This window comes from Euphorbia lathyris, chromosome 3 (genome assembly GCF_963576675.1).
Source record: "Euphorbia lathyris chromosome 3, ddEupLath1.1, whole genome shotgun sequence".
NCBI lineage: Eukaryota > Viridiplantae > Streptophyta > Magnoliopsida > Malpighiales > Euphorbiaceae > Euphorbia > Euphorbia lathyris.
This window is the reverse complement of record NC_088912.1, coordinates 99,486,968-99,498,770: the sequence shown is the minus strand read 5'-3', so window position 1 is coordinate 99,498,770 and position 11,803 is coordinate 99,486,968. Positions and strand designations below refer to the sequence as shown.

Sequence of the window (11,803 nt, the reverse complement as noted above, 5' to 3'; positions counted from 1 at the left end):
AGCTCAGCTGGATTACAGCCCTACATGAGAACACAATTTTAAAACAAAAATATTTGGTCGAGTTAATGATAAAACTACTTTTGGTTATCAAAGTTCAGGTATTTGTACATCTTAGTTAATATCGATTTCATATCATGTATACGATCGCGTGTAATTTTACTGGCAATATTAATTGGTAAATTGGCAATTCGCCACTTAATTTGTTGTTGCTTAATCTAATAGGTTGATATCTAAACTTCGTTATAAAAAAACACAAATCAGTAGACACATTCGCGACAAGAAAAACATTAAATCGGAATGGTATGATGATGATCCTCATGAATATACATAAGGCAGTTAATATGAAATTGAAAGCTTCCATTATACTTACAAACAATTTACATAATCCCATTCCCTCCCTCCCACCTTTCACTTTCAGGCTTCCCTTTGTAAAAATTAGGGGAAAATTATGAATACATTTAGTGAGACAAATCACAAGGGCTGAAAGCTAGACAGACATTAAGGGATATGGAAATACACAAACAGAAACAAAATGAAAATTAGCCACATCCCTATTTTTCTAAACAAAATTGGTTTCCTCCAATCATATCCCAAGATAGGGTTAAATGTATCATTGGTCACTGAAACTTTCGTGGTTGTCTCAATAAAATCATTGGACTTTAAATTTTGTCTCAATTAAGTCACCTTGTCGACTTCAAGAGCAAAATGACACCGGAAAAGTAACATGGTTGTCACATCAACAGTAGTAAACGTGCATCGCTGACTGAAACGACACGTCTGCCACCTAGTTGACCAAAATGACGTGTCTACCACCTAGCTGACAAAGGTCAGCTAGGTGACGGCCACATGTGATCTAGGTGGCAGCCATGTATTGTTTCGGTCAGCGATGAACATTGACTACTGATGATGTGACAACCACGTCACTTTTCCGGTGTCTTTTTGCTCTTGAAGTTGTCAAAGTGACTTAATTGGGACAAATTTAAAGTTGAATGATTTATTTAAGAAAAATTGAAGTTGAATGACCGTTTTGAGACAACCATGAAATTTCAGTAATCAATGATGCCTTTAAACCTCCCAATATATAATACCAATTTCTCAAAATTCCACAGATATAACATCTGCAGTTGCGGGTGCCGGGTGCCGGGTGCCGGGTGCTGGTTTTGCTGCAGTTACTTCATTGGTTGCAGGAGGTCAATGAGCTAAACTTTCCCTTCCCACACCGATAATAGATTTATCGGCCATAGGAACATTGTATTGTTGATACACCCTTCCTCTGTTTGCTTGCCACCATTGTTCTGCTTGTTTTTCGCTGAATCGCTTTCGACTACAGCAACAGAGATTAATGCATATGAGAATAACACATAAATGATTTCCTACAGAAAGATAACTAGTTAGTAACTTGGAAACCCAGTTCTCTAATATCTAATGTTGTTCTCGTATTTTACAGTGTTTTACGAGTCTATTTTAGTCTCTTTTTGTTAGATTTTGGGTTGTTTTAGCTCCTATTTCAGTGGTTTTGTTAGATTTGTATCCCACCATGGCTTGTTTCAAGTAATTTCAGGTGATTTCAATACATTTTCAGAGAGTTTCAGTTTCAGCCGGTTTCAGGAAGTTTATACTCGGAGGGTAACATTACTCGTCGAGTAGAGCTTTGGACTTGTGGAAGAAAAAGTGTCACTGTTGAACTCAGCGAGTAGCAGCTCTACTCGACGAGTACCCTGTCCTGCTCGACAAGTATGCACACAAATTTTGTACCTAATATCAAATTAAAGGTGTTACTCGCCAGTTCTCTAATATCTACTCAAGGTAGGACTTCTCCATGCCTATATAAAGGTAAGGAGCAAGAGTGGCAATTCGAGTAAGTGGGTCTTGTTCGTGTTCGTGGCCTTGTGGTGTCTATTATCAAGTGAGTGTTAAATACTTGGATGACTCAACCCTAACCCAACACACACACACACAAAATCATAATCATGTCAACCCAATCAGATAAGTGTCGATTTTGTTTGTTCGTGGGTCACATGTAGTAGGTTTTTGAAAGAAAAAATAAACTAAGAAATTGAGATAAGAATACTGGAAATGCAATCTTGAGCGCACATCTATTAGAGAAGGATTAATGCTTACTTATAGGCTTAAAGATAACTAATCACATAAAATCAATAACTAAAATATAGCAACTCAAAATTTAATCTCTTATCTTCTTCTAACAAACACAAAGTTAGATTTTACAAATTTTGTAATCAAATCTTCAACAAGTGACATTTAAAAATAACAAGTGACATTTAAAAATATTTGAGGATATAGTAATACTTCTAAATATTTATATCATTTTTAGATTAACATGTTAACTCTGACCATCAACAGTTTGACCCAAAATCATTTTAACAAACCCCTAATTCGCTTATATATTGTTGGGTTCGTGTGATGTAATCATTCGAAATGTGTAATTTTACTCTCTCTACTAATGATGACAAAGGTTCGGGTCGTATTCACCCGTGGAATTGTAATTTTACTACTATTAAGATGACATGTAAAAATATCAAAGGATATAATGATAATTCTAAATATTCCTGTCATTTTCGAGTTAGCATGTCAACCCTAACTCAATCCAAAATTTTGGATGTCAATCTCTTGTCAATCCAAAAATAACCCATTATCTATTTAATAAAACAGTAACCTAATAAATTCGTGTTGAGTTCGTGTCGTGTACACAATTGTCACCTCTAGTTATGAGACCCAACCCAGCTACGAGACATTACACAATTATCTAAGACTGTCACACTTAAACTCTTACTAAAGTCTAACTTAACTTAAGATATACAATTCTCCGAGACCAAGTTTCGATGTATTCATAACCACACACCAGTATTCAGTTTCAAACTACCGAGATTCTCACAGTGAAAAACATGTTAATTTTTTATTTCCATTAAATGAAAATATATCAAAGGCTTTTCAGCATACAGAATATAACATTTAGGGGAAGTGAGAGAAAGGATGCATTGTGAAATACCTGAAACGAACACGCTTAAGATCTTTGGCACCTCCTGGCAAGGAAACAAGGGTAATGTACACACCCGGTTCATCTTGCTCTACCCATTCATCCCCATTGGTAGGTTCAACTTTAGCTGTTCTGTTCTTATTCCTAGCTGTTGTTTCCAAATGTCCTAATTCAGGGTGATATGAAGTTTGATTATTGGCAGTGCTGGATACATTAGAACTCACCAGACTGCTTGATCCATTTGAATCTGCTTCATAGTGAGTTATTGGACTATTTAGCTGCATATTGACTGCTAAAGAAACTTCCCGTGGCGGAGTTGGGGTCAGAAACTGAGAGGGTGAACAGCTGCTCCTTGCTGCTCCAACCGGTAATCTTTCAGCCATGTCCTTCAACTGCAAAAATATATTAAGAACCATAAATCCAGATGATGCCCAACTTATTAGCCACTACAGGTATCTGTAAATGCATGATTTTGTGATTTCGGTTGCAATTTCTAACGCAATAAGTAACTAAAAAAAATAAATAACGTCGATTAACATCTATGTCAAAAGGACACTTTGAACGAAGGCCTGAGACAGCCATAATGATTCCATTCCTACGATTTGACATTGAAGACTTTTGATCAAGTCAAAAGCAGCCTTTGGAAACTAGATGCAGATATTGAACTTTTGCTTACTTGGGCAGTAAGAGACTTGATTACTTCCTTTGCAGCTTTGCATTTGGAAGTTTCCTCCTCCACAACTGCAACGGCTTCCTTCAATTGTTTTGTTGTTCTTTCAAGTTCTGTTTCTTGAAGTTGAGCTTTCCGAGTTAGTTCTTCAACCTACATTTGAATGCCAGTAAGCCATACCACACATAAACAGCTGCATATGCAGAGTGCTTTAGCAGCCTGAGCATGTACATAGTCACATAATGTGATTTAACCAAGACTTTAACACGTCATTAGTACAGATAACCATGCACATTACAAGCAATGTTTCAGCAGGATAATTATTTAAAAGAACCCATTAGTTTCCTACCTTTTCTGGCCTAATAAAAGCATTATTAGCAATAAGTGTCATGAATATAATACTAAACCGCTAACTAATCTATTAATCAAGATGACAACTGTATAGTTATTGAAGGGGTATATACTTGCTCCAATTAGCAATGTAATTTATCCGCATGCAGGAGTAGACATGTATATTGCATCCCAAACTAAAATCAAATTCTGAACACTCAAATTATAAAAGACCATACAAATACCTGAGCTCTTAATTTAACAACTTCTTCACTAAGACTGTTGTTTGACTTTTTCGTGTCATCCACAATAGTTCTCGGCAAGACATGCACAGAAAGGTTTGGGGTAGGAGTTATTGCTCTAGGTGGACTAGACCGCCTTGATGTTGGCGATGTTGCCCGAGACATAATTCTTGACCCTGGAAGAGAAGCTGAGAAGAATTTCTTGGAGGAACCAAAAGTTTTAGAGCTATTATATCCATTACGTTGAGAAGAATCATTTGTAGAGAACGAAACTTGAGAACCATTCAAGCTGAATCTTTTGTTTCTTTTCAAAGATTCACCTTGCACATCTTTAGTAGATTCTATGGAATTATTTCTTCCAAGCTGTACACGGGATCTTGTATCGGAATAGTTATTGTTTTCAACATCAATCAGTCTCTGATTTATGCTTCCTCTCCTGCTTAGAGCAGAATGAGTTGAAGAATTACCTTCAATTGGTCTCCTAAGTTTGTAAAAACATTGATCACATACACGATAAGGTTTGTTGGGGTTTGGAGCCATGGAGGCCTTCAGAGACTTTTTGCTGCTACAAGAATGGCAAAAAACAAGTCCACAATTGTAACAATTATGTCGTTTTCTTTTGAAATTAAATGGAAGGCGACAGCCAGAACACATTGATTGATCAACTCCTGATGTCCACTTATGCAGACAGACAGCTGCAGTAAAACTAGTTCCACAAACAACACTTTTGACCTGTTTGTCCCTCAAAGCTTCAACAATTGTAGGAACGTTCCTATCTTCTGCGTCACCATGGCCTAGTCGTCCATGTGCACCTTTTCCCCAGGTGTAAACTTCAGTTTTTGAAGTTAAAACTGCTACATGATATGCACCACAAGCTAACTCTTCAACAAAATTCTTTGCAAGCTTTCCCTCAACACGAACAGGGAGCTTGCCATCAGCGTCAGGATTCCCAAGTTGACCATATACAGGGCTGCCCATTGTGTAAATACTGCCTGTAGTTGTCAAAGCAACAGTGATGCTGTGCCCACAAGCAACTTGACAGAAGTTGGGTTCAACTAGAGCAGCAACAAGAGTGGGTACCAGTCTAGGTTCTTTATCACCATGCCCAAGACGACCTTTATCTCCATCTCCCCATGTAAACAACTTCCCTGAAGAGCAATTGCTGGAACTTGAAGCACCAACCATGACTTCAACAATTGCAGCAGTGTGCCAGACACCACTGGCTGCTCGCACAGTACGGAGTCCTTTGAGGGACTCCACTTCTCTGGGAATCCAAACATTTTCCCGATTCCCATGGCCTAAAACGCCGAAAGTTCCATCTCCAAATGTAAACAGTTGCCCAGAAGAAGTGACAACAGCTGTGTGCCATGGTCCGCATGAGACTGATGAGACATGTACTCCCTCTAGAGGGCCATTTAATTTTTTTGGAACCCAATTGGTCACTTCATTTCCATATCCAAGGAGCCCAAAATTGTGTGAACCACCACCCCATATGTATAAATCACCAGAAAGTGTTAATGCACAAGAATGGTACTCTCCACATGCCACAAGTTCAACATTGATATTTTTTAGACCATCGACCAGCTTTGGATGTAAGACATCAGCGTCAACTCCATGACCAAGTCTACCTCCAAGCTCCTTCCCCCAAGAGAAAACCTCCCCCTGTTTTGTTACTAAAGCTGCATGTCGGCGACCACAAGCTATAGTCTGAACATCCAACAGGACTGCAGATTCCAAGGCTTTCGGAACAAAAGAATCAGTTCCAACACCAGAATTTCCATCTCCACTTGCTCTTGCACTAAGAAGACCATCACCAGTGCCTTCTCCCCATATGTAAACATCGCCCAATGCATCACTTTCATCATGACCAGAGCCCTGACTCGATGTGCTAATGGCACTTGATAAACTAACTCTAAACGTATCCGTACTCATACCCTTTAAACGACCATTTATTGCATCAGAGCCTCCTGATGATGCAGAATAAACAGAGGGACAAGCAGAATTGGATGGACATAAAACCTTGGAAGCCACAGTATATAATTCCACATCAGATAGCACCTTTTCTAAGCCAGCTCTAGGAGGACTGTCGTATGGAGTACGAAGACGCATCGGATCCATGTCATCCTACACCAGTAACAAACAAAAACCCTACTTAATATGTGAAGCAATTAAAAGAAATAACAGATGAGGACCAAGAACAATACCTTCTGTGAGCCATCACCGCTACCAAATGGAGAACTCAAAGGAGAACTTCTTTGGGTTTGTGCTCTAGGACTGGTTGCTTCAGATGAGATTCCATCACTTCTAGATTCTGGTCTCCCTTTCTTAAGATAGTTGCGTGATATTAGTGCTTTTAGTGCAGTAATCCAGACTTCGGCTTCATCTTTGTCCTTGCAAATCTGGTTTTCAAATTTTTTATCAATAGATGAAATTATCACGTGAGAAAAGTGGGATTGTGTACTCTAATTTTTTTTTCCAAAGTTGAAATCAGTTGCAAAGATGACTCTCAATATTTGAAGCACAAAATGACTTTTGGGGCAAAGAAAGTGAAACAAAAAAGGCACAAGAAATGATATACCTACCAGATCTAAGGACCTATCACTATATATAAGAGAAAATGACTGGTATTCCTTCTCCGGCCGAGGATATCTCTGAAATATTGGCTGCAGTAAGCAAAACTACGAACAAATTAGTGTTATTGTAATTCTCTTTCAGTAAAAAAAAAACATAGCATTTATCACATATAAAATACAGTTTCAGGAATACACTTTGCCTATCACATAATGTGGATTGGCAACCATGCAAAAGACAGAATACAACAAAGTTCCATTGAAAGTAAGGTTCCATCTATTTACAATCCAGTTATTTAGCTTCTTTTCAAGAATCACCGAACTTTTCTCAAACTAGTATAAGTAAGCAACAAACTACATTAGGCTGAAGCGCAAATTAAGAATTGCAAATGCAACTGCAACTGTACAACAACAACAACAACAACAAAGCCTTAGTCCCGAAATGATTCGGGGTCGGCTAACATGAACCATCATATAAAACCGTGAAAATCAAGTCGTGTCAGCGACACAGATTCGCTCCCTCCACTCCGTCCTATCCACTACCATATTTTCCTCAATTCCCAATAAACTCATATCACTCTCGATCACCCTCCTCCAAGTTTGCTTAGGTCTTCCCCTACCCCTCACCACTACTGCAAATGCAACTGTACTTGATAAAAATAACAATGCTAAGTGTTCTATAATTTCTTTTACCCTTAAAGCACATAAAAGAATTCCAATTAAGTCATTGCAGATTCACACTGGCAACATGCACCTCTAGCATATCAACTCCAATGCAGAAAAGCCATATGTGAAGCTTAATCATCTGAAGACCAAGTGAATTGCTCTATTACTATATTATAAAAGCTTATAAAAAATAGCATCATATGATCTATTTTACATATATAAAAAGACTGGCTTTGCATTTATTGAATTTCAGGCATCCACCATTGCAAAAGCCAAAGGATCAAGAATGCCAGGTTTTATTACAATTAGAATAAGAAATAGGAGAGAATTGCTAATTAAGGCAGCTGGTGAATACCAACTACATTATGCAACATCAGGAAGTTGCAGGAAACCTTGATACAGAAAAACTTACCGTGCGCTGTCCAGATATAATTCTGGAGACATGACTCAGTTTAAGATGTTTCTCCTCTTTTCCAGATAACCAAATTAGAGAAGATTCATCCTGAAAAGAAACCAACCAGGAGATAGGCAAAGAGAACTTAAAATTAAATTAGGCCTCCAACTGCATCATATAACATAATAATGAAATAGATGTGTTCCATAAATAAAGCAGCAAATGTAAGAGACAGAGAGTGCAGCAAAATCACATAGAACAGAAATCACATCAGAAGCCTTGAGACATTAAAATGCAGTATCTTATAAAGCTTTCGATAAAAAGAATTGAGTCAATTGACACAAATGAAACTGGATACACCAGGAAGACAGCATGCATACATGATACATACACATACATACTCCTATTTAGCTTGCTTTGTTTCATTCCCTCTTAATGCAATTAGGTCATCAGTACTTCCACTCTTTTAATCTTTAATAACAGTTGAGTATGCTTTGCTTAATTCAATGACCTCTTTTTGGTAATTATCCATAAAAAAGTTGCTACCAAATTTTGGTGTGAGCAACAAATTTAGAATAAATTAATAGACCAAATTACTGACTGAAGTTTCTCAAAATCACATATTACTGAAAAAACCCTCACAACAAATGTTTAGCTCACTTCTTTTTATATTATATATACTTAGCATTGCAGTTTACCTCAAATGCAAAGGAAAAATGAGAAAAACAAGCATCATATTTTCAATCTTACATTGGCCAGCCTGAAGGGGCAGAATTTTGGTTTCCCTCTACGACCGTACTTAAGCAATTGCGCTCCTTTTTTAAGAGCTGTGATGGCCTGTAACAAAGAATGAGTGAAGAACCTAAATCAAAATAAACTATGCAGACTCTACCCATTAGATGGAAAGAACAACATCAGCATTCATCAGAAAACATGGAAATATCTAGGATCTGTCCATGAAACCAGCAAAAATATGTTATTCTTCCTTTTGTGAATTTCTTTTATAGTGTTTCATGAACTCTACTCCATTCAAATCCATTTCCTTTCTTCCTGAAGATGATGAAAATAATCTAGCATTTGGAACACAGGAACACATAATTGTTCTTCACGCCAAGGTGTCTACACAATGAGGCACATCTATAAAAAAAATATTGGATTGGATAATAAATTCTGCTGAGTTTGAGCACTTTGTGCTGCTAATCTAGCGTTACATATTTGACATCACAATGTTAATGAATTTTACATGATTCTTCTAACAAAATATACAAAAACAAGCATTAAGCATCTAAGCTAGTTTAGAATTCAGGATGTTGCCACCTATAATTCTTGCCTTGGGTAGAATCGTCAACCCCCATCGTCAACACAAGCTTAAACAAATGCATTGTTAGATAACAAACACGAGGAAAATTTTCTACTATCGAGACATTGAACCAGATAATATTAAGGACTAAGCCCTTGTTTGGGAGGAGGTTAATGGGAGTAAATGGAAGTAACGGAAGGTTAAGTATTAAGTTAACCTTGTTTGTGGGTTATTTTTTGGGAGTAAATGGAGGTTAATGGGGTTAAATCTTTACTTCCTCTAACCTCCAAACTCTAACCTCCAAATTGAGGGTTAATGGGAGTAACGTAAACTTTTTTAAAATTTCTTGTCTCTGGAGAGTAAATTTAACCTTCCTTCCCCTCCATATTTAAACTCCCAAACAAGGTTAACCATTTAACCTCATTTACATCCTATAAACTCCCAAACAAGGTTAATTTTTAACTTTCCATTCCATCTCTTCCCTTCCCTTTCCATTACCTTTTAACTCTCACCTCCATTAACCTACAAACTCCCAAACAAAGGCTAAGGAGTCCAATATGACTTCTCAATAGTTACATCTGGTTTAATTTCAATAAGCAATTAAACAGGACAAAAGAAAATCCAAATGATGAACTCATTGAGCTAAGCTAACTCTTCTGAAAATCCGCCGACCGTACTTTAAACCTTAGATGACAACTACCAATCCGACGTATTTGAATCACACCAAAAGCTCACCGTTTCTCCAATTTTAGTAGTTTATCGACAAATTTCCACTTAAATTACAGTTACAACTACACAATTCAAATATAAAAGCAAGCAATTAAAACGTTACCAATTCAATGTCTCTCTCCACAAGGCCAGGTCTCGACTGTTCAACAGCAGTCATTTTCTGCCCTCGTAACATCAACAACTTCACTTCCCCGACAATAACCTATCCATCGCAACGCAACATACACCTACAACCCCACATTGCCTCATCTAAAACCATCAGAACCTAAATCAACACCTCTATTTCAGCTCATCCGTGCTACGCATCAGCTTCTTCTATTTCTACTTCCGTCCCGAAGCCGTGAAAACCGGGGGACGGAGAATCAAACTTCACACTGTAAATTGTTGGAGAAATCGAAACCAAAATTGATCTAAATTGGAATCGAGCTGTCAGTTGGCTGTGAGATTTGAGGATTTCAAATCAAACAAAAAAAATGAAAAAAAAAGCCGGAGGAAACAAAAGAGGGCTTGAATTCGTCCGCAACCAAAACGACGAGAGATATGTTCGAAGGATTCCCTCAGCGGCCGGTGAGCTCGAGGCGGTTGACTTGCGGAGAGAAAGTGCGAGAAAATGGAAGGAAAATGAGGGAAAATTTTCAGCTGAAAAAAGGAAGAAGAAGATACTACTGTGACTCTGTGAGAGTGAAAGAGAGAATCTAATTACAGAAAAGTTTTTTTTTTAAAAACGAAAATGACGGATTTTAATTGTAAGACTTTAGTCAACGCTGTAGCTGACTTTAATCTACTGTTTATGTAGTCTAATAACCAATCACGTGATGCCACGTTTGCTGATTTGTTAACAAAATTACAAAAAAATTGTTTTCGGTCAGGTCGATATTGATGGCTTGATGTTTTAATGATGATTTTATATAGTAATATAGCTTGTAACCAAAAAAATATATAGTAATATAGCTACCTAAGTGATTAAATATTTATTTAAAATATATATATTAAACAGCTTCCTGAATTTTGTTTTTTTTATTATTTTAAAATCAAACTTTATCTTCAAAAATTAACACTTTGAAGTATTTTTTATAAATAAATAAATTTGGGTACTCACTTAGCTGGAAGTTAGTCACATGCTATTTTAAAAATAATAAACAATTAATTAAAATTTATTGCATAAGTCAGGAGTAGGGATATGAATACTAGATAGGGCATAATAGGGTGAGATTACATTATTATTTAAAAAAAAAATTTACCTATCGGGAATTGTCCATCCGCTAAGAATTCTAAACCGGAAAAATTTGGCCCGTTAGAAGTAGAGATGTAAATCCGGCGAAGTGGGGCTTGGATTATATTCAAAAGCCGACATAGACTCCCATCTAAGAGTCTAAGACCTCCAATCAGAAGTGGTTTTAGGAAACCCGGTATAGGTTTCCTTTAGGATGTTTCTTATTTATATTTTTTAAATCTAAAATTTATTTCAATTACAATTACATCAGTTTCGTATTACATGTCTTTCTAGAGATTATTTTTTCATCTTTTTTCCTGCTATGAAACGTGAGTTTACGGAAATTAATTAGAATAATGGATTTATTATAGAATAAATAAATATTGGAATCAATAAATAAGGGGTAACAATGTATTTTTTTAATATCCTTAATTTCTATATAACTCTAAAAATACATATAATATATATGAAACAGATGGAGTAATAATTATTAAAATATTAATTGTTAAAAATCATCTCCGTAAATAATTATTATCTAGTATTTAAATTTAATAGAAATTATATATCGAAAATAAGGAAACAACATGTTAAAATAGAATTGAAAATCGACAATGATAAAACATATTGTCTTTTTTTTTAATCAACAACTTTTAACAGTAATAGTGAGAGGCTCAAAGTTTTGTTTCATAACTTC

At 36.4% G+C, this 11,803-nt stretch overlaps 1 protein-coding gene across 2 annotated transcripts; it reads right to left on the bottom strand.

Annotated features, from left to right (window-relative positions):
- Positions 1–357: 357 nt before the first annotated feature.
- Positions 358–10,606, bottom strand: LOC136223927 (PH, RCC1 and FYVE domains-containing protein 1-like). 2 transcript variants are annotated; one of them, XR_010686204.1, is made up of 10 exons: positions 10,000–10,606; positions 8,618–8,704; positions 7,886–7,975; positions 6,820–6,900; positions 6,442–6,636; positions 4,241–6,361; positions 3,672–3,818; positions 3,220–3,387; positions 3,008–3,143; positions 1,186–1,324 (listed from the first exon to the last, which is right to left on the bottom strand). XR_010686204.1 is itself a non-coding variant. In XM_066012104.1 (9 exons), exons 1-9 carry the CDS (start codon positions 10,069–10,071, stop codon positions 1,192–1,194), a joined length of 3,306 nt encoding a protein of 1,101 aa, XP_065868176.1. In that variant the 5' UTR covers positions 10,072–10,605; the 3' UTR covers positions 358–1,191. The 2 variants fall into 2 exon arrangements, 1 of the variants encoding a protein (XP_065868176.1); XM_066012104.1 differs by having other exon boundaries at positions 358–1,324; positions 3,008–3,387; positions 10,000–10,605.
- Positions 10,607–11,803: the final 1,197 nt, after the last annotated feature.

What these genes read in the sequence shown, in the direction of transcription:
- LOC136223927 (XM_066012104.1), bottom strand. Translation starts at nt 10,071, where the DNA reads ATGTTACGAGGGCAGAAAATGACTGCTGTTGAACAGTCGAGACCTGGC. An exon ending in TTATATCTGGACAGCGCACG is followed by an intron (nt 6,901 to 7,885) that starts GTAAGTTTTTCT and finishes TGCTTACTGCAG; the next exon opens with CCAATATTTCAGAGATATCC. An exon ending in GCGGTGATGGCTCACAGAAG is followed by an intron (nt 6,362 to 6,441) that starts GTATTGTTCTTG and finishes TTACTGGTGTAG; the next exon opens with GATGACATGGATCCGATGCG.